At 38.1% G+C, this 25789-nt stretch overlaps 5 protein-coding genes and 1 pseudogene across 5 annotated transcripts; 5 read left to right on the top strand and 1 right to left on the bottom strand.

The window, feature by feature from the left end:
- LOC18776019 (cytochrome P450 71A9) lies at positions 3344 to 5148 on the top strand. The gene is made up of 2 exons (XM_007210123.2): positions 3344 to 4243; positions 4425 to 5148. Exons 1-2 carry the CDS (start codon positions 3344 to 3346, stop codon positions 5058 to 5060), a joined length of 1536 nt encoding a protein of 511 aa, XP_007210185.1. The 3' UTR covers positions 5061 to 5148.
- Positions 12750 to 16820, top strand: LOC18776786 (E3 ubiquitin-protein ligase RGLG2). Its single transcript, XM_007209083.2, has 12 exons — positions 12750 to 13151; positions 13837 to 14111; positions 14458 to 14542; positions 14618 to 14758; positions 14840 to 14956; positions 15045 to 15142; positions 15271 to 15350; positions 15426 to 15531; positions 15634 to 15761; positions 15874 to 16051; positions 16193 to 16249; positions 16333 to 16820. Exons 2-12 carry the CDS (start codon positions 13860 to 13862, stop codon positions 16411 to 16413), a joined length of 1323 nt encoding a protein of 440 aa, XP_007209145.1. The 5' UTR covers positions 12750 to 13151; positions 13837 to 13859; the 3' UTR covers positions 16414 to 16820.
- On the top strand, positions 17370 to 19076 carry LOC18776922 (aldehyde oxidase GLOX). The gene has a single exon (XM_020564774.1). It carries the CDS (start codon positions 17370 to 17372, stop codon positions 19074 to 19076), a length of 1707 nt encoding a protein of 568 aa, XP_020420363.1.
- LOC18777563 lies at positions 19816 to 20226 on the top strand. The gene has a single exon (XM_007210037.1). The coding sequence runs from the start codon at positions 19816 to 19818 to the stop codon at positions 20224 to 20226; it is 411 nt and encodes a 136-aa protein (XP_007210099.1).
- On the top strand, positions 21203 to 23679 carry LOC18775825 (putative pentatricopeptide repeat-containing protein At5g37570). The gene has a single exon (XM_007210692.2). The coding sequence runs from the start codon at positions 21258 to 21260 to the stop codon at positions 22959 to 22961; it is 1704 nt and encodes a 567-aa protein (XP_007210754.2). The 5' UTR covers positions 21203 to 21257; the 3' UTR covers positions 22962 to 23679.
- On the bottom strand, positions 23770 to 25449 carry LOC18777052 (annotated as a pseudogene).

The following is a 25789-nucleotide window of genomic DNA, read 5'->3' as shown; positions in this document are numbered from 1 at the left end:
AAGAACTTTCTGCTCTGCATAAAACTGGCACATGTGATTTGGTTCCTCTTCCTCCCGGTAAATATGGATTTAGTCCCTAAACCCTAAACATGCAGTTGGATGTCGATGAGTCTATAAAATTAAGACTAAGTCTGATGGTTCTCTTGAGAGATATAAAGCTCGTTTGGTTGCTAAGGGATTTACACAGGAATATGGCCTTGATTATGTAGAGAGCTTTACTTCAGTGGCCAAGATGACTTCTGTTTGTACCTTACTTGCAGTTGCATCAGTTCATCAATGGAGTTTATCACAAATGGATGTTAAAATGCCTTTTTGAATGGGGATCTTTTCGATGAGGTGTATTTGGTCCCCCATGGTCTTCATAATCCCAGGGAGGTGTATCGTTTACGGAAAGCTTTGTATGGTCTTAAACAAGCTCCACGTGCTTGGTTTGAGAAATTCTCTGCTGTTATTGGTTCTGTTGGTTTTCGATCAAGTGCTCATGATCCTGCCTTGTTTGTTCGTTCTACCTCTGTTGGTCATATCCTTCTCCTCCTTTATGGTGATGACATGATTCTTACGGGTGATGAATTGAATGGTATTGCCCAATTAAAATTGGCTTTACATGATCAATTTGAAATGAAGGATTTAGGTCCCTTACATTATTTCCTTGGGATTGAAGTTCCATCTTCCCCTAAAGGTTATCTCCTTTCTCAGTCTAAGTATGCCGTTGACGTTCTTCAAAAAGCTCGTATTACAAATACTAGAATGGCTGATACGCCTCTTGAGCTCAATGTGCGTTATTCTTCGTATGATGGTACCCCTTTGGATGATCCTACTCTTTATCGCACTATGGTTGGGAGCTTGGTTTATCTAACTATTACTCGCCCTGATATTGCATATGCCATTCATATTGTTAGTTAGTTTGTCTCCTCTCCCACTACTTTTCACTGGGGCTGCTGTGATTCGTATTTGCCGCTAACTTCGAGGGACGTTGTTTCAAAGCTTATTGCTTCCTTCCACCTCAACTTTGGAGCTTCGAGCCTTTTCTGATGTTGGTTGGGCTAGTGACCCTTTTGATCGGAAATTTACTACTGGTTATTGCATTTTTCTTGGTGATTCCCTTATCTCCTGGAAGAGTAAGAAACAATCAGTTGTTTCTCGTTCTTCTACTGAGGCTGAGTATCGTGCTATGGCCTCTATTGCTGCTGAAATTGTTTGGCTTCAGTGGTTGCTTCAAGATATGAGTGTTTCTCTCTCTATGCCTACTCCTATGTATTGTGATAATAAAAGTGCCATTCAAATTGCTCACAACTCTGCCTTTCATGAGTGCACAAAGCACATCGAGTTGGACTATCACTTTGTTCGCCATCATTTCCAGCAAGGCACTATCTCTCTTCCTTTTGTCTCCTCTACCATGCAATTGGCCAACTTCTTCACCAAGTCTCACACGCTTGCTCGCTTCCGCTTTCTTCTTAGCAAACTCTCGATGCTTAATACTGTAACATCGTGAGTTTGACAGGGTTTGTGACAATTGTATAGCCAATATTAATATATATTTGAGTCGGTGTCTTCTAAGGGTAGTTAGGTCTTTTACTTATATAGGGCATCTTTATATGCCTATATATTGTAATCGTACAGCAGCTTTATAATTCAATTGATTTGTGAATATATTGGCATTGTCTGCTTCTGCTTGAATTGTTCACACTCACTCACCAACTGAATTTCTTGCCAGATGTTGTATCCTGCTGTACTGCACAGATGGAGGGAAAGTGATTGAGCTAATAGGCAATAAGAATGACAGAAATCACAAGACCAAGGTAGTAAGGTACATGGCTCCGCAGAGAAACAAGAAAGATACAAGTAAAGCTCTTCAGAGTCAGAAAAAACCACTCAAGTACGGCATAAGAGTATCCCTTGTAGTTTGTCGAGCAAAAGAAATCAAAATGCATAAAACAGATCAGAAGGAAAGCTCTCAGGCAAAAGTCTTATATATTAACAATAAGAAGCTCACCAAATGACACTCCATCCACAACCAGTCCAGCAAGGACACTCTTCTGCAAATTTCTCAGCATCATCACTAGAACGAACTCTACGGGATATAAGATCATCATTACAAAATATCTGCATTATTACAATTAAACATTACAAGACATGTATACAAAAATAGGCAGTTAACTTGAGGATCAAAAATAGAGAATGGCTTGAACTCTGTACGAGATTTGTATCCTTCAGAAGTCGTGACCAGTTGAAGCTCTTATCTCATGCAGTACGTGGGTACGTAATGCGTAATCTACACAGGTAGTCGTCGCTGTGGATTAGTCCAGGACCTAGCAAGAGCTTCAAGTAGTCGATAGTTTGGTTCAAGTAGTCGATAGTTTGGTTTTATGATAGATCTCACCAGAATTGGTGCAAAAACTACCTGTTATTCTAGTGTAACTACAAAATGGTTGGAATATTAGTGCTTTAGGCTACTGCCATCAGCTGCTCGTTATCGGTAATTTGCCTATATTTATGTTTTCCTTTTAATTTTCATCTCCCTCCGAGTATTATTCCATACGTGTGGAAAAATTGTTTTGGTGTTGCTTGCAGTGTGGTTTATCATCTCTACTAAACAGTATAGCCGATAGGCTGTACTTGTAAAATATTCGAAGAATTATATCCAAACAGTAGAGCAGCCGGTTATACGATTAAAATATACGAATTTATTTTTGAAATACAGCCGTCCGGCCATACTTGTAAAATGTTAAAATATTCGAATTTATTTAATTATATAAGAAGAGCAATACCTACACGATCAGAACTCAACAACCTTAATTTCCAATGTTTATAACTGCCAACTCAACAATGATTTTTAGAAAAAAAAAACACCACCACCATATATAACTGTTAGTATGTAATTCACCTTCTTGTTTGTTTTGGGGGCGACATGCATGAGTATAATACAAGAAGAAAGAGCAAGGAAAAATTGTTTTCAAATCATTTTCTGCTTGTCTTTTTCTTAATGTTTCATTTGTATTTCTCGGTCTCTGTGATGAGCATGATGCTCATTTGGTATATCTGCTAAATAAACATTGGCTTGGAGCCGGCGGAGAGCCAGAAAATCACACGAAAAGACCTTAAATTTTAATATACTAAGTTGAACAAGTCTAGGTAAACATCTAAATTGAACAAGCCATGTCTGTTCTTTTCTTTTTGTTTTGTGTGGCTGCGTTATATCAAAATAATCCTTTTTTGTTTTTGGGGGGTGTCTTCAAGAATCCAGGGCCATGTGCAGTGGATCACTTGCACCACCCCAAGGCCACTGCCTTCCTTAAATGCTTATCAGCAGCCATGGCCTTGTTTGCAGCCTCAGAAACCAGCCATGGATTCTCAATCTTCATTGGTCATCCTCTTTGTTTTTCTCCTACCCGTTATTTTTTGGCTCTTGATCAAGCAGAGGAGGAAAAGCTCTGCTTCTCAAGGGAGGAGGTTGCCTCCTGGTCCTAGGAGGCTACCTCTCATTGGGAACCTTCACAAGCTTCCTAATGGCTTACCTCATCATGTCCTTGAACACCTTGCCCTTCAATATGGACCCCTCATGTTCTTGCAATTAGGCTCAATATCTACCTTGGTAGTCTCCTCAGACCATATGGCAAGTGAGATCTTCAAAACTCATGACCTCGTTTTTTCAGGTAGGCCAGTCTTGTATGTTGCAAACAAGCTTAGCTATGGCTGTGTCAACCTAGCATTTGCTCCCTATGGTGAGTATTGGAGGGAGATGAGGAAGATTGTGATCTTGGAACTGCTTAGTGCAAAGAGGGTTCAAATGTTTCAGTCTGTGAGGGATGAAGAGGTGGGGCTTATGCTTGACTCTATAGCTCATTCTAAGGGTCTCATCAATCTCACTCAACTGACACTTTTCTTAACAAACAATGTCTTGTGCCGTTCGGCTTTCGGTAAAAAGTATGATGATGGAGGAGGAATTGGCAAGAGCAGAATTCATGGATTGCTTGAAGAGACAAGGGCCCTGTTGGGAGGATTCTTCTTGTCAGATTTTCTACCATGGTTGAGTTGGTTAAACAAGTTCAATGGTCTTGAGAAAAAGGTGGAGAAGTGTTTTAAAGGCTTGGACAATTTCTATGACAGAGTGATTGAGGAACATCTTGATTCTAGAAGGCCTAAACCAGAGCATGAAGATCTTGTCGATGTTCTGCTTCGGGTTCAGAGGGATCCCAATCAAGCAATACCCCTCAGTAATGACCAAATTAAGGGTGTTCTCACTGTATGTCGCTTTTTCTTCCTTCTAGCATTTGAGTGTTACTTATTTGTTAATATACTTTTGCTATTTCTTCGACAATCTTCGTGTTAGCTTGACATATACAATCGGTATTCATATGGCTATATATAGAATTTTAGCTGGCTTGCGGGCAAGATAGTAAAGACAGTGAAATTTTTTCTTGCAGGACATGTTTATTGCAGGCACTGATACTTCCTCAGCCACACTGGTATGGACAATGGCTGAACTGATTAGGAACCCCCTAGTGTTGAGGAAAGCACAAGATGAGGTGAGAAGTGTTCTAAAGGGAAAATCAAAAGTGGAAGAAAGTGATCTTTCTGAACTCATGTACCTAAAGCTGGTCTTGAAGGAAAGTTTTAGACTACATCCAGCAGTGCCCTTACTACTTCCAAGAGAAACCTTAAAGAGTTGCACTATTGAAGGGTACGAAATTCCCACCACAACAATGGTGTTTATCCATGCAAAAATGATAGGAAAAGACCCAGAATGTTGGGAGAATCCAAATGAGTTCTGGCCTGAAAGATTCTTGGACAGCTCAATTGACTACAAAGGAAACCATTTTGAACTTTTACCATTTGGGGCAGGAAGGAGGGGTTGTCCTGGTATTAGCTTTAGTGTGAAGCTAATTGAGCTTGCACTTGCTAATCTCCTCTATCGTTTCGACTGGGAACTCCCTCATGGGGTGAGAAGAGAAGACTTGGACATGGAAGATGCTGCTGGGCTTGTAGTTAGCAAGAAAGTTCCTTTATTTCTAGCTGCTAAACCTGTGCATCCTTCCTTGACAAACTATGTTGCACAATAAACAGGCCCCATTGCACCACAGTTTTTTCCATATATGGTAATAAATTTAAATAAATTAATTAATTATATAAAAAAAGAGGTTGTAAAGTTAATCTTAAATTCTCATGTAGAACAGTTTGTATAAAATTTCAATTATTCTGTATTTCTTTTAGAAAAGTGTTGCTTTCTGTATTTCTTTTTAAAAAGAGGTTTAAATCTAGTTATTTGTTTTCCTATAAGCTCCGGTGCACAAGGAAGCCTATTATGTCATGAATAAGACAGCTGACTACAAAAATTTATTTCTTGTTCCATACGAGTCTTATTTGTTTATGTTTTATTTGTCATTATTGTTTCCTCTTCTTCATACTCCATTTATTAAAATAAAGAAATAAATCCACATGGTTATTAAATAATTATATTAAAAAATCCACGAGCCCCAAAATCTCATATGAATTATTGTGTTCGTTTGGAAAATTCTTTAATTTTCTTTTTTAAGACTTTTTTAATTTTATTTTAAAAGATAAAAGTTATGTAAGTCCAGCTGTTATAAAGTAAATAATTTCTTTTCAAAAGTGGACATGTGTTAAAATTGGAATTGGAGTATCATATGCTGACGTGATGCATCTGTACTATTCTATAATTTCTCATTGGTTTATGGCTTTGTTTTGGTATTTTGAAAACCCAAAATTTCGAAGTTGCCAACAGATTATCAACTATGTTGAATGTGATCAGCTCTTCTAAAAAGCTGAACAGATTATCAAACAATTACAAAGCTACAAAAGCATACCTGGCTGGAAATATAATTGCATGCTTAGTGGAAGAGAAAGAAGAGACACATATTGGGTAGTCACTTTTCGTTAGTGTAGTTGGACGAATCCCGTATGTAGTTTTAATTTTGGCAATATATGACCTATGTAGTTTGATTATTGTAATTTAAAGACAATTTCAAATTTCTGTCCAATTTTTTTACGGAATAAACATATGTCTCTTACATGGAAGAGGTGTTTTGGATGAAATTGGATAAAAATTTGAATGCGTCTTTAAATTACGATAAAATTAAAGTATGTGGATTAAATTGAAAAAATTAAAATTACAAGAACCAAAATGAGAAGACGGACAAACTATATGATCAAAAGTGACTTTTTCCTTCGTCTTTTCTTGTGTGTGTGTGTTAATAGGTATGGGCTGCTGGGGCAGTTAATTTTTTTATTTTTTTGGGGTCAAAGCTGGGGCAGTTAATTAGGTACCAATAACATTTCATTGGAGAGAGAGCGCGGGTTACAATATATTTTAGTCTGTTCACATTGACTTGAGAATTACAAAATATTTTACTCTCAGTTCACATTGACTAGTTTTGGATCTGATCTGATTCCTAGCTACTTCCTCCCCTCTGCTAAGAGGCATTGAGTTCTAGTGTAGAACTGGTGAGATTTTGAAAATATGCAGAGCTTAGTTTCTAGAACAGAGGGAGAAAAATTAAGCTAAGAGAGGATAGAGAAGAGAGAGCAGAGCGTCTGTTACTTCGTAATGAATATAGCAATGCATGCACACACTCTAATTTCATTCCAACGGAATTATCCCTTTTTCAATGAATGGAAAAGAACAGATTTAGCCTTACAAAATATGTCAGCAATGTGAGCTATACACTTGGCATAAATTTAGGACATACAAGTCTTCCAATATGATGGCATCTAAGCCTTACACTTGTCTAACTATGGATTAAACCAGAAAACAATTTATATTTCAACATTCCCTTCTAAATTGTTAACTGGTTTAACTCCAAGACAGAGCTTTTGTGAAAATGTCAGCCACTTGTTCTTTAGACTTGCAGTACCTCAAGTCCACTACACCTTCTTGTAAGGCATCTCAAATGAAGTGATATCTGCAGTTGATATGCTTGGTCTTTTGATGGAAAATAGGATTTCTAGTCATTGCAATGGCAGAAGTATTATCTATCATCCATGGAGTTGCTTCTGTCTGCAATTCACCAAAATCCTCTAGCACAAACCTCAACCATATAGCCTGAGTAGTTGCTTCACTTGCACTGACATACTCAGCTTCAGCTGTGGAGAGAGCAACACTATGTTGCTTGATAGATGCCAAGGAAAACACACCACTTCCAAAAAAAAAAAAAACATATCCTGAGGTGCTCTTCATGTCATCTTGAATTCCACTCCAGTCACTGTCGCAATATCCGATTAATACAGCTTCTTTTCCCTTCTGATATTCAATACCATAATCAATTGTGCCTTGGATATACCTCAAAACCCTCTTAGTTGTTTCATAGTGTTTATTTGTAGGACAATGGATGAACCTAGCTAATACGCTAGCTGCAAACATTATGTCAGGCCTTGTAGCCGTTAAATACAACAAGCTTCCCACAATCTGCCTATATTCATTCTCATATACAGGATCACTTCCATCATCTTTGCATAGTTTCTCACTTGCCACCAAAGGAGTACTAACAGGCTTACATTGCTTTAAACCAAACTTTCTCAACAATGTCAATGCATACTTCTTTTGGTTTATGAAGATGCTATTTTCAGTTTGAATCACAGCCATTCCAAGAAAATGATACAAAAAACCTAAGTCAGTCATTTCATACATTCTCATCATTTCAGACTTGAACTCTATAATCAACTCTACACTGCTTTCTGTGTACACTATATCATCAATATAAATTGAGACAATCAGTGTTCCTGAATCTTCCTTAGTATTGTAGTACAATGTAGCCTCACTTGTGCTTCTGACATACCCACAACTGACGAGATAAGCATGAATTTCTTCATACCAAGCCCTTGGTGCCTGTTTTAAACCATACAAAGCTTTCTTCAATTTGTACACCTGATCCTCATATTGTTTAATCACAAAACCATCAGGCTGATCCACATATACCTCCTCCTTAAGCACACCATTTATAGATGCAGACTTCACATCTAACTGGTATAGCTTCCAACCTTTCTGAGCAGCCAAAGCTATGAGAGTTCTAATAGTATCTGGCCTGGCCACATGAGCAAAAGTCTCATTAAAATCGATTCCAAGCTTCTGTGCATATCCTTTGACCACCAACCTAGCTTTGTGCTTCTGTTGAGGCATCAAGATTCAATTTGGTTTTATAAACCCACTTAACACCAATTACAGGTTTCTCACTTGGTCTGTCAACTAGCTCCCAAGTCTCATTCTTCTCAATCATTTCCATCTCGGCTTTCATGGCTTGTTGCCAAGCTTTGTCCCTTGAGGCTTCTTCAAAATTTTCTGGCTCAATGATGCTCAAATTGCATCGAGCATATATCTTAGTTATATCTCTGAGCTTCACAAGAGTAGAACTTGGTGATTCACCTTGTGCGTCAGCATTAGAGGAACATGAAATTATTTTAGTTACACCAGCGTCATCTTCAGTCTGAGATTCTGATGCAAATGGAGTTGTAACATTATAATCTTCTTCAGTAACATTAGAATGCTTTTCAAAACTCATAGGAACTATGACATATTCCACATTCTGCTTCTCCCAATTCCATAAAGATCTTTCATCAAAGATCACACTTCTAGAGACTTCAATTTTCTTAGTGTGCAGATTATAGACTCTATAACCCTTCTCACATTTGCCATAGCCAACAAAAATGCATTTGACAGCTGAATCATTTAACTTTGATCTCAATTGACTAGGTACATGACAAAATCATATAGAGCCAAATACCTTTAAATGTTTGATTCCTGGTTTCCTTCCACTAAAAGCTTCAAATGGGGTTGAACTTTCCAAAGCTCTTGTGGGACACCTGTTTTGAATATAGACAGTGTATTCACTGCTTCTCCCCAGAACTTGAATGGAAGTCTCTTCTCATTCATCATTGCCTTGCTCATTTCAATAGTAGTTCTATTTTTTTCTCTCAGCAACCCCATTTTGCTGAGGTGAGTAAGCCACAGTGAGCTGCCTTTCCATGCCTACATCTTCACAAAACTTTAGAAATTCCAGTGAGGTATATTCTCCTCCTCTATCACTTCTAAGCCTTTTGATTTTGTAGCCACTTTGCAATTCCACCATAGCCTTGAACTTCTTGAAAATACCAAACACTTCAGACTTATGTTGCATGAAATACACCCAACACATTCTAGTACAGTCATCAATAAAAGTCAAGAAGTATCTATTTCCACCAATAGTTGTGGTCTGCATTGGTCCACAAACATCTGAGTGAATGAGTTCTAGTGGCTCACTTGCTCTCCAAGTATTTTCTTTACCAAAGGATTCTTTATGTGCTTTCCCCATTGCACAACCTTGGCAAATTCTCTCTGCACTCCAAATTTCTGGCAGTCCATAAACCAGTTCTTGATGTTGTAACAATCTCAAACTTTGCATATTGAGATGACCAAACCTCATATGCCAACACCAAGTAGAGTCTTCAACTGTTGCCTTCATAGCCACAGAGGTCACATAATTCAGTGAGAGTGGAAAGCATCTATTTCCTGTCATTGGAACTTTAGCAACCAAGTGCTCCATTGAACTGTCATCAAATATCTCCACCATTGATTTTCCTAAAAACAGAAAATATCCATGTTCCACCGTCTGACCAACAATGAGCATATTTTCATCCAACCCTGGTACAAGCATGACTTCTTTAATATATCTAGGCCCAAATTTAGTATCAATCACCAAAGTACCTTTCCCAGTGGCCTGCACCAAATCTCTTGTGCCCATTTTTACCTTTGCAGTGACATTGGTATCAATATTAACCATAAGTGATTCATGTGAGGTCATGTGATTACTACAAGCACTATCCACATACCACACATCATTGTTTTGCACTACAGTAGCAGAATGACAGGCATAAAACATTGTACCTTCTTCCTCCTTATGTGTTGCATAGTTAGCTGTCTGAGTTGGTTTGCCTCTGCAGTCCTTGGGCACGCATGACGTCTTTGCTCCAACTTGAGGGGGAGTGTTGGCAAGATATCCTAGTCCTATTAGGATATTTCTTTCTTATTCTATTATGATTTTATTTCTTTCCTTTTGTATAAATATTATGTAATTAGGACTTTTTTTATTTTCCTAGTATAACCCTACTAGGGTTTGTAATCTTATATTATAAATACCTCCTTTTGGAGAATAAAATATATTTGAAAATATTCTACCCATATTGTTTTACTAATGTAACAAAGGAATCAATAATAAATTAATTACTTTAGCGCCAAGAAACACCACAGTCAATTGGGGATTGACAAAGATATTGCTATAAAGATTGCCCTATCAAAACTCTGTGATTAAGGCTGCATATAATCACCCTTACATTCTCCCCAAGTTTTTGCATAGTTCCAATATTATTCACGAATCTCGAGTCTTTACATTTACCAATTACGCATTTACATGCATTTAGTTTAATATGAACCATCACAATAATCCAAAGGTTAAAAGCATGACACAATAATTCTTTTCACTGAAAATGAGGTTCTATGAGGACCAAATTCATCTTAACCACAAGATTGACCGCTTAAAAAAATATCCAACTTAAAAGGTCAAAACCTTTTTTTTATTGGGAACTTTTTTTTTTCTTTCTAGCTCCTTCGTCAATCCCATTCTCCCTCTAACTCTAATATACAATCGAGAGAAATATTAGCAGGGGGTTCCAAAAGTTAACACCAGGATGTAGTGGAATTTACTAGAATAAGAGTAGTTAAGGAGATTTGACTGCAAATTATTTGTTGCAGACGTAGTTGACGTTGTGGAAATTGAGTTTGTTCTGAGTCAAATTCTGTGTGGGTTTTGACTGCAAATTATTCACATACTTTACCGAGTCACAACTCAGTTTTTTTTTGTTAGGGGTTTAGTTTGTGGTTATGTCCTTTATGACATGAATTTATAACTAAACAAATTCAGAATTGGGTTTGTTGAATCTTGGATCTAGACAAAACCATTTTTATTTGGCTACGAGGGCGTACGGTTCTTTTACTTTGAACTGATTTTCTCCTCTCTTTGTGTTTAACCAGAATGAATTATATTACACAAGCTTTCATATATTTTTTGCTACAGAAACGAATTCAAGGATGATGGGTCAGAAATCAGATCAAATTTCTAAATCAATCCTCTAAAACAAAAAATTGTTATGTTGTCGTTCAGGAAGAGCACAATTGACTCAACCATGAAATTTGATTTCTATCGTAAATCAAAGAGGGAGAATGGCATTGAGGAATGAGTAAACCAATGTGAACTTGTTGGGAAAAAAAAGGGTTTTGACCTTTTAAGTTGCAAAATATTTTAAGCGGTTGGATTTAATTAAACATAATCTTATGGTTAAGATGAATTTGATCTTCACACAAGACCTCATTTTCATGTCCTTAGACGAACATGACTGATTCTTTTCATATTCCAATTTTCATTTAACTCCTTGAAGAATAATAGCAGTCTTCTCTCTATTATCTTTTGTTTTCCAAGTTTATCCCTATTAAATGTATTGGTTTTTTTTACAATTTTATTGCCACCTTATTAAAAATAAATAAATAAGAAAAACGACAATTTTATTTATTTATTTTAAGAAGTGTAATTTTTTTTTCAAAGATAACATTTGTTTGTTTGTTTGTTTGTTTTTTAATATATCTGTAAAAGAAACTAGTTTATTAGCAACATTTGTTTTCTAGAAAGAAAAAAAAGGGACATTAAACAAAAATTGACGTTTAAAGTAAAAAAGGCAAAAAGAGAGAAAGTTTTAAAAAGACTAACTTCTTGTAAAAAAAAAAAAGTTAATATATTTAATACAGGTAAATTTGAAAAATAAAAATTAGCTTGTGTGATACATTAATGACACTTTTTTTTTTTTTTTAATTTTGAAAAGTTTAGGGGCAAGAGAGGTTACCCCATCCTAGGGCCAGGGAATACCAAAGCCTCTTTCAAGACTTAGAGAGGGGGGTCTTAGCCCATTTTTTGATTTTTACAAATTACCCACCAAGAGGGTTTGTTAACAGCGGGACTTGAACCTAAGCCTTGATAGTGAAGAGAACGATCCTTACCAACTCAACCAACCCTCCTTGGCTTAATGACATTGTTTTAAATGTAAAGAAAGTAGCACATATCATGAGTTGAAAGGAGAAAGTAAAAAAAAAAAAAGTTGGAAAAAAGATTACTAGCATCTCCTTAAATTCATTCGGCTTTCATGCCAGGACAAACCCTTAAAAAAGAAAACAAATAATCATGGTGCATAACATGTGACTGTGCTTCCAAGTTCCCCACCATTAGCAATTGGTTCATGAAGGAAGAAAGAAAGGTTCCCTTAAATCCTGAGTCGAGCAATATTTTGACTATAATCTTGGGAAAGCGTAGGAATATCAACTCAAGTCCCTTTTTTGATTATTTTTGTTTATTATCGTAATTAGTATATTTAATCATCCCCACACCAATTATTGATGTTTAAGCAAGTTTTTAAAACTATGTAAGGAATGATACTTTTCTTTGATGAGATTCACACGGTTTCAAACATCTCTTTTCGCGTTAGGTGTAAAACTATGCATTAATCATTTGACTCACTTGTGATTTTCATGACAAATTGACAATACTATTTACTTCAAGATCAAGAAAAGGGCTAAAAGTGGAATAATTGTTTGTTGATTATAACAACGCGTGACATCTCTCCACAAAATGTCATATCACGAATCACTTATAATTATAGTGTGCTCTGTAATTTGAGTATAACACATTTACATTATTAATAATCTAATTAAATTGATAACACAATCACACTTTATCTTTGATGTCTATCATGTTTACACAAAAAAATAAAAAAAAACATGGAAAAAACAAACAAAAAAAAGAAGAAAAAGAAAGAAAGCAACCAAGTCAATCAGTGGGAGGGTGACGCTATCAGCCAAAACCAGAAAAGAAAATACAGAGACTCTTCCTTTTGTGTAAGGAAACTTCCTAGAACCAGCCTCCACCAGTAAACTCCGAACGTGAGTATATCCATCTGTCTCTCTCACAAAGACTCAAGACTTTTTACTCCATTAGCAAGAACAACCAACCTTTGCCAAGTTACCACTTTAGCCCTTTGGACTTCTCCGCCCACTGACAACATCTTCAACTCGGAAAATGCTCCTCAGCAGCACCTTCAACTCAGAAATGTCTCTCTAAGAGGTTCCAATTCTTTCTTCTTTCTTTTTTCTTAGCTTGTGAAGTTTTCATGTCTTTGGTCTTTTCTGAAAATTGGGTATTAGGGATTGGGGCTATATTTTTTATATATTTGTCGGTGAGCTCTAAAAAGTCTGCATCTTTCTCTGACTTTGAGTCAAGTGGGAGATAATATAAAATGTGGGTTGTGAAAAGTTTGGGTCTTGTTAGATAATAATTATGAATTCGAAGAAGAAACTAGATATCTGGTTTTAGGGTGCAAAAGATTTCTTTGATTTACATTCTTTTTGCCCTGAAAATGTGCTGATATCTTCTGGGTTATGTTCTTACGTTTCACTAATCCCAATATGAAGTTGTCTTAATATTTCCAGCATTATCGAATTCAACCCCATTTCTTTGCCTGTGAATGAGGCTTGGGATAGATAGTTGGCCCTGGTTATCTTAAACTTTTTGTTCAATTTTCTTGAGAATATTTTATTTCATTTTTTTGTCTTTATTTCACAATTCTGTTTCTTGAGGTTATATTCAAATCAGAATATGAAGCAAATGGGATTGATTGTTTTAGTTACTTTTTCCATATATGATCCTTTTATAATGATTGTTAGATTAATAGAACAAGCCTTTCAATGTGTGAACTCCATGGGAGATTGATTTATAACATTTACTTAATTTTTGTTTGTTGAATGTGTAGTGTTCCTGTAGAATATACAATTGATGGGTGGGATAATTTCGAAACGTGCTACTTCGAGACAGGCTTCTTTTGGGTCTGGATCGCATTCTTGGAGTCAACAAAGTTATCCAGAGGTACCATATGCACAACCATATGTACCACCAAGCCAAGACTATGGGCAACAGCAGCATTTTGCACCACCACCTCAAAGCCACGGTAGTGCTTGGCCAGGGTCGAAAAAGAGGTTGGAAAGGAAGTATTCAAAAATAGATGATGATTACAACAGCCTGGAGCAGGTAATTGAACTGATGCAATTGCAGCACATAAAAAGTACAGTCAATTTCTTTTATGTGGTGGAGAGCTTGCTTTTAGTCAGAATGTACTCAACGGTTGTCTACAAATGGAATAGTTCATCTCAAGATGTTCTTTTTTATATATATCTCAAGATTTTTTTTTTTTTTTTATATCCCCCTTCTCTCTCTCTGAACATGAAAAAAAAAAAAAAAGACTATTGATTACCTACGTGCATTTTTATATTCTTGTCATCTGTCTTTGAAGCAAATATGATTTCAGATCGTTGTAATTGCTAATGTCACTTGAGTAATTATGATGACATTCTGTTTTACTCTCATCTTTTGATAGGTCACAGATGCATTGGCACGTGCTGGTTTGGAGTCATCCAATCTTATTGTGGGCATTGATTTCACAAAGAGCAACGAGTGGACAGGTTTTCCCCGGTCTGGGTGCTTAGAAGTCTTTTTATCAGTTATAGTGAAACATTCTTAACCTACTTTTGTACCAGGTGCAAGGTCATTTCATCGGAAAAGCTTGCATCACATTGGAGAAGAGCAAAATCCCTATGAACAGGCAATATCAATTATAGGGAAAACATTGTCTTCCTTTGATGAAGATAACTTGATTCCCTGTTTTGGATTTGGAGATGGTATTTCATCTAACAGTTGTCTCATTCTTCAAATTTAGCCTTTTGACAATAGTGTTTTGATATGATTTCATATATTTGCAGCATCAACCCATGACCAAGAAGTTTTCAGTTTCTACCCAGATGAGGGATCTTTTTGCAATGGATTTGAAGAAGTATTAAGACGATATAGAGAATTAGTCCCTCAGCTACGACTTGCCGGTTGCAATTTGTTTTACTCCCTTTTCCCTTGTTTTTCTTGGTTGATTATTTGCTTATGGAGATTCATACCCTTCTTTTCTTGTGACAGGGCCCACATCATTTGCCCCTATTATTGAAATGGCCATTACTATTGTTGAGCAAAGTGGTGGTCAGTACCATGTGTTGGTGATAATAGCTGATGGACAGGTACATTGTTTTTGGTTATATCTTATAGTTATACCTTTCCGAGAATTCTCTGATCAAGCAGCAAAGGCTTTACATAGTGATATGATTTCTTGTGTTAAATTATTAAAGGAGACTGAAAATTGTCACAGGTGACCAGGAGTGTTGATACAGAGCGCGGCCAGTTAAGCCCACAGGAAAGGAAAACTGTTGAAGCAATTGTGAAAGCAAGGTAAATTCTTAGACTTGTTTCCTTGGTCTTATTCTTTTTGCCATTCTACCTTATGATGTACTTGTTATATTGTAGTGAGTATCCCTTATCAATTATACTAGTTGGAGTTGGAGATGGGCCGTGGGATATGATGAAGGAATTTGATGATAACATCCCCGCTCGGGCCTTCGATAACTTTCAGGTAAATATAGCAGATATCATCTTGATGGAGTATGTAAGCTTTCATGTCTCTTATCTCTTCAAACTTTAACTGAAAGTTGCTGCTTTCTTTTGTCTTCTGTAGTTTGTGAATTTTACAGAAATTATGACAAAGAATATGGATCGTTCGAGAAAAGAAGCAGAATTTGCTCTTGCAGCATTGATGGAAATACCCTCCCAGTATAAAGCAACCCTCGAGCTTAATATATTAGGGTAATAATCTAACTCCTGTCTAGTGGGGTTTGAGGGATTTGCTATTGCAGCTGGGAGCCTGGGTGACATAAATTCATTTGCAAATCATCCTTTCCTTTCATTGCTTATGTAGTTCTACAAGAGGGAAGGCTGTAGATAGGGTACCTCTTCCCCCGCCTCATTATGGTTCGGCTTCTTTTAGCATGCCAAAACCGTCACAATCAAGTAATTTTCGTCCAAGTGCACCATCCAGGCAACGTGATGAGTTTGTTAGCACAGCACGTCCTGCAAGTTCAGCTTCTGATAATCATGTACTTGCCCTCTTTCTACTTCTGTAGTTGAGCTGCATTTGTTTCTAGCATAATTATGATGCTGTGCCACTGAATCTTTTGATGAGTAGGCTTAACATACGTCATGGACATCAAATACTTATATTTTTGTGATTCTGACAGGTCTGTCCCATTTGCCTAACCGATCCGAAGAATATGGCATTTGGTTGTGGACATCAGGTAATCCATCTATACGTTGTTTACACCTTAAAGAATTGCATGCAAGAATGAATACCTGAGTTGGACTTCAATATAATTTGCAGACATGCTGTGACTGTGGACAAGATCTTCAATTATGCCCCATTTGCAGAAGCACCATTGAAACCCGAATAAAGCTCTATTAAGCGTTAGTCCGCCTGAAATTTGGACCATTGCAACTTCAACTCCAAGACTATTTCAATTTGTTACAATTTTCTTTCATCGAGAGGAACTCGGCTCCTTGTACATATCTTCAGTTTTTTTGGATTGCTGGGAATATTTCTCCATGCATCATGTCTAATAGCTTAAGCACCTACAGAACGAAAGACCTCCACTTTTGAGGTATTGGCTGGCATAGGACACTCGCTGTTAGACTTGCTGCTATGGCTAGTTCAGTGTTTGTTTGAATTTTGTTGCTTGTCGTTTTTTTTTCTACTTATTTCTACTTTTGCCCAATTAAATTCAACATGTAACAAGTAGTTTTATGGCTCCACATATATGTACACAAGATATACCTTATATAACCTGTCAGTAAAGTTTACCTTGTGGCTCATCTACAGAGGACCTCTCAGCTATGGCATGTCATTCTGAGACCAAGTGATGAATAAACGGCATGTCATTTTTATGTCCAACACAAACACGAAATTGACATGTCGTGTGTCAACTTTTCTGGCTGGGGTTCTTAGCCCCAAGCCAAAGGCCATTGGCTATTTGTTAGCAGAGCTGAGAAAACTGCATATTCAATAACATTTTTACCCTACACTTTGTCCAAGTTTGGCGGAGTCTTGTGCCATCAGCCAAAGACTCACTCTTCAAAAGCATGGTTGAACCATTGATTTTTTGCAAGCCAATTGCCAATTTCACCCCTTGATTGCAAGAAAACCGAACAAGCAGCACACTAGATGATTGCAAGAAAACCAAACACGCCAATAATAAAATAAGCTTCCACTCTTTCACAGCAAGACTCTGTTTCATAAAATTCTACTACTTCCAAGGACTGGGCAAACTAAATTTTAGCAAACAAGTCTATATATAAAAAAAAAAAGACTTAAAACTGTTCCCACATCACTCATGCACAGAGAAAGTACACTCTCACTCTCCCATGGCGCAGCACAATCACTTTCTCATTGCAATCAAATCCATGATCACTGCTTTGTTCTTCACATTGCATTGTATTGGGTTTAGTGGTGCAGTCGGGAGGTTCTCTGCTGTAGGCCGGAAAGGGCAATGGCAGCTGCTGCTAAACAACACAGGCGTAGTGGCTATGCATATGGCATTGACACATGACAACACTGTCGTTATATTTGATCAAACAGAAGCTGGCCCCTCTGTGTACAGGCTTCGAAGGCGCCACAATGGAAACAGATGCACAGAGAGCCATGACGATTTAGCAGACTCATCCTGCTATGCTCACTCCGTGGAGTATGACATTTCAAGCAACAAAGTTAGACCTCTGAGGCTTTACACTGATACCTGGTGCTCCTCAGGCTCTTTCTTGAGCAACGGGACACTTCTACAAACGGGTGGATATGGAAGTGGCACTCGAAGAATTCGATACTTCAAGCCTTGTGGGGATGGCCAGTGTGATTGGAGGCAATCGGAGAGATCACTGGCTGATGATCGTTGGTACGCTTCCAATCAATTGCTCCCAGAACATGATAGGATCATTGTGGTTGGTGGAAGAAGGACCTTTACTTATGAATTTGTACCAAAAATGTCTTCCAATGAAGGCTCTCATGACCTATCATTCTTGCACCAAACTTATGACAGAAGTGAAGGAGGGAACAACCTCTATCCCTTCCTTCACCTCTCTTCGGATGGAAATTTGTTCATCTTTGCCAACCGGGACTCCATTCTCTTCAATTACAGAAGTAACATAGTGATCAAGACCTTCCCTCGAATACCCGGTGATGGCTCTAGGAACTATCCAGGCTCTGGCTCATCAGTGATCCTCCCATTAGACCACACAAACAATTTCGAAAGAATGGAAGTCATGGTGTGTGGTGGTGCTGCCTCTGGAGCCCACAGAGCAGCAGGACAAAACAGATTCTTGAAAGGCCTAAGCTCCTGTGGAAGAATGGTGATCACAGGCAACAGACACAAGTGGAACATGGAGAACATGCCGGGCTCTCGTCTTCTCAGCGACATGCTGATCCTCCCAACTGGGAATGTTTTGATCATCAATGGTGCCAAAAGAGGCTCTGGAGGATGGAACAATGCAAGAAATGCTTCCCTCCAGCCTTATCTCTACAACCCAAATCACAAATTAGGCAAAAGATTCTCTGTCCTCAAGTCCACAAAAATTGCTAGAATGTATCACTCCTCAGCCATTCTTTTACCTGATGGGAGGGTCTTGGTTGGTGGGGGCAACCCTCATGAATGCTACACTTTCAGCAATGTGGCCTACCCAACTGAGCTTAGGCTCCAAGCATTTGCCCCACACTACATGGGAAGGCAATACCATACATATAGACCAATAAATTTGACCATAAACTATGGCCATGGTGATCTCTCTGGTGTAAGGTATGGGGTAGATTTTAATGTGAGCTTTTGGTTGGGGAGGAAGCCAAGCAAAGTGGTGGAGTTTAATGCTTATGCACCACCATTCACAACACACTCCATATCCATGAACCAGAGGTTGCTGAAATTGAGGTGCAAGAAAGTGGTGAGAGCTGAAGGTGGATTGGTGCATGCAGTTTTGGAGGCTCCCCCATCTCCTAATGTTGCTCCCTCTGGTTATTATATGCTCACTGTTGTGAATGGTGGAATTCCTAGCATATCTCAGTGGGTTAGGTTCCTACATCAGTGAGGACTTTGAGGTCCTTTCCTTTTAATTAGTACTACAAAATCCCAAAAATGTTAGATGGGGGCTGAGAATAATTCATGTAAAATAACATGCCAACACAGTAAAAGAAAATACCACATTAATATAGAAGCTTTAATTTCATATAACCAAAGGTGTCTAGTATGATGGTCGATGATATCGATGTTGGTCCATTTGCATGTGAATGTTTTCAAGGTCATGAACGTCTATGTCGTATATAATTAGAGTGAGGAAGGTTTTGCTGCCTAATTACCTCTAGTTGGAAGCATATCCTAATAAGGCTTCCCAAGATAACCATGAGAAATTTTTGTAAGACGATTCGACATGTTATATTAGGCTACTAATCTGAAATATTGATCAATGTGTGACCGGGATTAAAATACGCTAGACTATTTTGACACGAGAAGGATGATTACTCTTTATAAAAGAACCTTAATGTGAGTTTGTGACTAGTTTTGAAGGATTGATTTCTGTGATTGTGAGATACTACTCTGATTAAGCATAAAGGAACATTATACATCACGGACTCATAAACTACCATGACCAAAAATTTCAGCTGCATTCATTAAACCTGAGCTACTTTGTTCACTTTTTAAATTGTCAATTTCATTTTGAGAGAGACCTAAAAAAATCACAAAAACAAAATAAAAACAAAAATCAACCCTCTTTAATTACTCATACAACTCCTCTATCTACTATTCCACCACAACCATTTCCACTCAAAATGGCTTCAGTCTCAGAACTTGCTTACCAAAGGCTGAGAAACGAAGGTGTCTTTGATGAAGAACCAGAGCAAAACAGAGCAGTTATATTCAAGAAGACAAGTGGTGGGTTGTCCAAGATCAGAAAGCTAACAACTAGTAGGAGGAGGCCAAGGGTTCGGGTTTTGGGCTTGAGGAGGTTTCTGAGGAGAAGAGCTAGGCTTTTCACAAGGATCAAAGTTTCATGGAGCAAAGCTTTGAAGAGGTTGAAGAATGGGCAGGCTCACATGAACGACTTGTTTGGTGGAAACTATTTGTTCATGCAGGCCAACCCTCTTCCTTTCAAGTGTGGTGAGAGGCCTTATAATTTAGGTCATGGTGGCGGCCTTCACGGCAGTTTGCCCTCAAGGTATTCTGTTGGAAGAATGGTTTGAGCATAATTATTTATAAAGATTAATGAGAAATTCTCTATAGCCATGCCATGTGCATGGTGTGAGGGTGTATATAGAGAAATTTTCCTATGCAGTTAGGAGTGAAACCATTTATTATAAGTTATAATTTATTTAGTCAAGTTTTCGATGTGGGACTTTATATTCTTCAACAATATACATGCATTGTAGAAAGGATCTCTCTCTACCGACATATGTATTGAAAGAAATAAAAAACTAATTTTATTATAATAAAAAGAGCAGCTATTGTTGATACAATTTGTTATGCAGTACTGTTGTAAGTATAACAATACATATTAAATCAAATCTTAAGGGGGTTGCAAATTCTTGCAACAAATAAATCTTCACCCTTTTTCCCACGAAAAAAAGAAGAAGAAAACTTGATCAATTCAAGATCTCTCTTTTCTTTTCTTATATCCCCTTCTCTCATTCATTTCTTTTTTGGTCGCAACACTCCTTTTGCATTATTGACTCCAAGATCTTTCCTGCTAAAAGAGAAAATGGCATATTATCCATTGAAAGAATCTAATTTATTAATTTCTCTTACAATCTCTTATTGTAGTTGGACGAAAATTACGCGAGATTCATACTAGCGAGATGATTTGAGTGACAGAATATTAATTCATTACATACATGAGTTTAGCCAAGTTGACTAGAGTGAATGTGCTCCTTACTCTGTACTTAAGTTCAAATCTCTCTCTCCGTAGTTTAGATTAATTTAAGTAAAATATCGTTTATATTTATAAAAAAAAAAAGAGAAAATATTAATTCATTTGTATTATAACATGTATAAAAAATAAGATAAAATTGTGAGTGTAACAACCACACTATTAATTAATCCATTCATATTATAATAGTGTTAAAAAATTAGATAATATTGTTGCGCATAATTTTACATTTAACAAATTTAAAAGCCCAAAATGCTCACATAATTTTCTTATGTTATATTTTTACCGGGAAAGGATCAAAGAGCCGTTAAACCAACGAACTTCGAAATTTTTGAGAAGTGAGATGAAATGAGACCGACAACGGTCACCAAAAGCCATCCGAACAACAAAGCAGATGGAGCTGCCTCTCTGCTAAAAGCTTGCACATCGCTTCGCCACCTTAAGCAAATCCACGCCCATATCGTCCGGTCCATTCTCCATCGAAACGCCTCCTTAGCCTCCACTCTTATCTCTCTCTATGCCTCTCTCTCCTCTTCGCCTCGAAATACCCACCTCGTCTTTACCTCTTTTGCGAACCCAAATCTCTCTCTCTTCAACCACGCCATTAGAGCTTTCTCTAAGACTTCGTCGCTCTGTGCCGAAGCGAGAAGTTTGTATTCTCAGATGGTTTGCCTTGGAATAAGACCCGATAACTATACGTACCCTTTTGTGCTTAACTCGTGTGCCGCGTTAAATGATCTTTGTGCTGGGATTGAGGTCCATGGACGCGTTGTTAAAATGGGTTTTGGCTTTTGTGTTCCGGTTTCAAATGCATTGATTGATATGTATGGAAAATGTGGGAAATTGGTGAGGGCTCGGATGGTGTTCGATGAAATGTCTGAGAGAGATGTTGTTTCTTACAATGCCCTTTTAGGGGCTCATGCGAGAGGTGGGGTGGATATGGAGGATGCCTCGGTTTTGTTTGAGGGAATGCTGGGAAAAAATGTTATATCTTGGAACGCGATGATTGTGGGTTATGTAAATAGTGGGGGTCTGGTTTCAGCGAGGGCTGTGTTTGATAGGATGCCCGAGAGGAATGTTGTTTCTTGGACTACAATGTTGGTGGGGTATACTAAAAGTGGGCTTATTGATCAAGCAAGGGGCCTCTTTGATGAAATGCCTGAACGAAGTTTGATTTGTTGGACGGCCCTGATTTCAGGGTATTCACAAAATGGGAGACCAAGCGAAGCGCTTTCACTTTTCTGGAGAATGGAAAAGGCACCGGTAAAGCCAGATGCTTTCACCATGACAGCTGTGATTTCTGCATTGGCACAATTGGGCCGTGCAGATCTGGCAAATTGGATTGGGTCATATGTGGATCGAGAAGGTATAGAACAGAATGAACAAGTGCTCACTGCACTAGTTGACATGCATGCCAAGTGTGGGAATATGGAAGAGGCATGTGGTATATTTGAGAAAATCCCCCGGAAGGATGTTTTCTCTTATAGTGCATTAATCACAGGCCTTGCTTCTCATGGTCATGGGGTTAAAGCGCTTGAGATCTTCCAGAGAATGCTAGCAGAAAATATTGAACCCGATGGCATCACATTTGTTGGGGTATTCACTGCCTGCTGCCATGCAGGACTCGTTGAAGATGGAATGAAGTACTGGGAAAGCATGGTTAAAGATTACAATATTGAGCCTGATGCTGATCACTACACATGTGTGGTCGATATGCTGGGACGTGCTGGGAAACTCAATGAAGCCCACAATTTGGTAAAGAGAATGCCTATGGGACCACAGCCTGGAGCATTAGGAGCTCTGCTTGCTGCATGTAGAACTTATGGAAATGTTGAGATTGCAGAAAGTGTTGCCGAGAAACTCTTCGTGTTAGAACCTGGGAATACTGGAAATTATATGCTACTTTCAAGTATCTATGCTTCGACAGAACATTGGGATGAAGCCAGAAAGGTGCGGGAAGCAATGAATGAGAGAAGTGCAACTAAGCTTCCTGGGTGCAGTTGGGTTGAAATTAGCAAAGGTCATGCAACACAAATGAAGAACCAAATGTAAACGGAATTCCCTGGTAGAATTCTGCCATGCTGTTCTCATTGAATTATAATGCACACTTTCTGTTGCTAGTGCAAGACTGGGTTTAAGTTGTCAATTCAATGAGGTTATGTAGGTTTCATTCTTATAACTTGGTCAGTATGTGGTCTGAGATGGTTGTGAATTCCCAGCCCCAAGATGAACAGAAGAGTTTAAAAGGAATGCAACAATAACTAAACATTGTGCTGCCAGTTACAGACAATTCAGTGCTGGAACTCCTCGCTATTCAACAAAATCCTGGCAGACTTTGTTCTCCTCAGTCATGCTTAAGCTTCCATTCATCAAGGCATTAATCCTCTTGATACTTGTATGCTTACAGGTAAGGAAGAGCAGATACCCTGACTGGTGAGCACCCTATGTTGTCCCCTTGTCCCCTTACCCCAGGATAGGCCCGCTTACACATGGTAACCAAGAGCAGCTACCAAGGAAACGTATTTCTATCACTTCTGGGAACATGTCAGCCAGCTACCAAGTCTAAAAGTGACGTGTTCTGGTATGGGATCTGAACTCAGAGAATTGTGTATGGAAACTCATCATTGCAGGGAATAGAAAAGTAGTGGACAATGTACAGTATTAATTACTTGCAAATTGTTTTCCAGAATAAGGAACTTGCTGCAATCAGTCTTCTTCTGTTGTGCACTGTATCTTTTGAATGGTATCAAATGATTATTATCTGTGATAATTTACATGTCTTTATCTATCTGCAAAGAAATTATATTTCTGAACATTGTTGAGTATCAAGCGAACTGCAGCAATTGTGGTTACAACCGCAAGGAGAGAAAAAATAATAATGTTGAACCAATGCCATAAATTCTTCTCTGGTCTAGCTGTCTTTCCCTTGATCTGTGAGAAAAGAAAGCCAAAAATATAGCAACTTAGGTTTTATAATCTTTTATTTTGTCCTGATTATGATGCAGTATCTTTTGGTGGGGGGTGGAGTGTGAGGTGAGAAAGGAAGAGCACAGTATAGCAAAGTTACCTTGATGAAAATCATGCTTAGGAACACAAAAGTCAGAGGAACGAGTGAAAACGATCCAAACAAGTTCACGAAGTCCCCCATGAAAGGAATAGCTAAGGTCACAAATGTGTTTGCTATGAAGAAGAAGGCTCGTAGGAAGAATCTGCGCTTCAAATTTTCTTTCGAGTTCGTGGACTTATCGAGTTTGAAGAACTTGGTATCAAGGGCCTCGTGAATTGGTGCAACAACATCTGTTGAGGTAAAAAAACTGAAGTCCAGTTGAAGAGTAAGTCTTCTGCAGTGATATGTATGAGAACAGAAGCGAACATGCATGGTGGGAAGAATGAAAAGAACCTTAATAATAATTACACATTCATCATCAGTATATCGCTTACATGTTGGGAGACTATGGATTGTAGAAAGACAGCAGCATTTATAAGAACCTTAGCCCATTTAGGACCATTTAGCTCATTAGGAAGGTTTTCAGGTACTTTCAAGCCATAAGCCCAGTATCCCATCATGGGGACTGCATGGTAAAATAAGATACCCCCACTAAACTGCGCATTTAATGCTTTCCTCATATTTGTGACTGCTGGCTTCCGCAGAGTTGACTTCATATTCCAAAAAGATAAAAACATCAGAATTAGAATCTTTACTGTTTTTTGCACCATTAGTTTCTCACAGAATCTATTCTAGAGGTATGAACCTGTATTGCCGGTAGCTAGCCGGAGTTGCTGGATACGATTATAGCTGAAATTGCATCGAAGGCATTGAACAACCTGTCTACTTTGTTTCCGTGGATTGCATAATCTTTCTGTTTGTTAGTCTTCCCTTCAGAAGAAGAATTGCATGTGTTAGTAAGCATTGTAAAATTCATGTATATTGTGCTATTACAGTATTATTGGACATGAAATTATGAGAGGGTTGGAAATAAAAGAAATGGGAAAACAGAGGTTTTCTGTGTACCATCTTTAACCACCACCACCAAGAGTGTGACAATGTAAGCGAAGATGACGATGGTAGAGGCTTCCAGCCAACCTCTCATTGCAGAAATTGTTGGAATAAAAAAAGCAAATATGAAGAACGTCACTCCGGTGATAGCGATGAACCACTGGAGCCTCAATGGAGAGTGACTGAATTCTGAGTTGATTTCCTGTTTGCAGAGAAACATATCCTTTGAATATCCACCACCACTTCAATGCTCTAATTGCAGAAACACATACTCAGCATATTGAGTTAGAGCATACCTTCAGTGCTCTTCCACCAAGGAGAATGAAACCCATATTTCCTAGAAGAAGGGTCACAAATTGTAAAACCCAAGTGAAGTAGCACATTTTTCTGCCTTAAAAACACAGGGCCAAACATAAATTTAAATTAAAAACACAAATCATATAATTTGTACTCAAGCATTTTATGGTATCTTATGCGATGTACACACCGGATAAATATCCCATGAGATCTCTGTATCTGATGAACCTCTGAACCTCTGGCCATTGATGAAGTGAAAAGCAGCCAAAAGCCAGTTAACATAGAGAGAATAGAACCCTACAACCACCATGCATACGACACCCCATGTCCAGCCCAATGGTACCAACATAAGATTTGAGAAGCTCAAAATGTATCCACAATTGAAGCTTGTTGCCAGCATGAAGCCAACTTGTTGCCATGAATCTGAAAGAGAGTATTTTTGGGAACTTTTGGGTGATTTGATAATGGAAACTTATGAATTGAACATACCATGGCCAATGGTATGAGCAGATGGGAGGGAAAATTCATGATCTTGGTCACCCTTTATTTGGCCTTGTTCTGTGCTCCAGGCTTCTTTCTTACCTTC

The sequence above is a fragment of the Prunus persica genome, chromosome G5, assembly GCF_000346465.2.
Source record: "Prunus persica cultivar Lovell chromosome G5, Prunus_persica_NCBIv2, whole genome shotgun sequence".
Lineage (NCBI taxonomy): Eukaryota > Viridiplantae > Streptophyta > Magnoliopsida > Rosales > Rosaceae > Prunus > Prunus persica.
The sequence above is the reverse complement of the archived record's forward strand: the minus strand, read 5'-3'. Positions and strand labels throughout refer to the sequence as shown.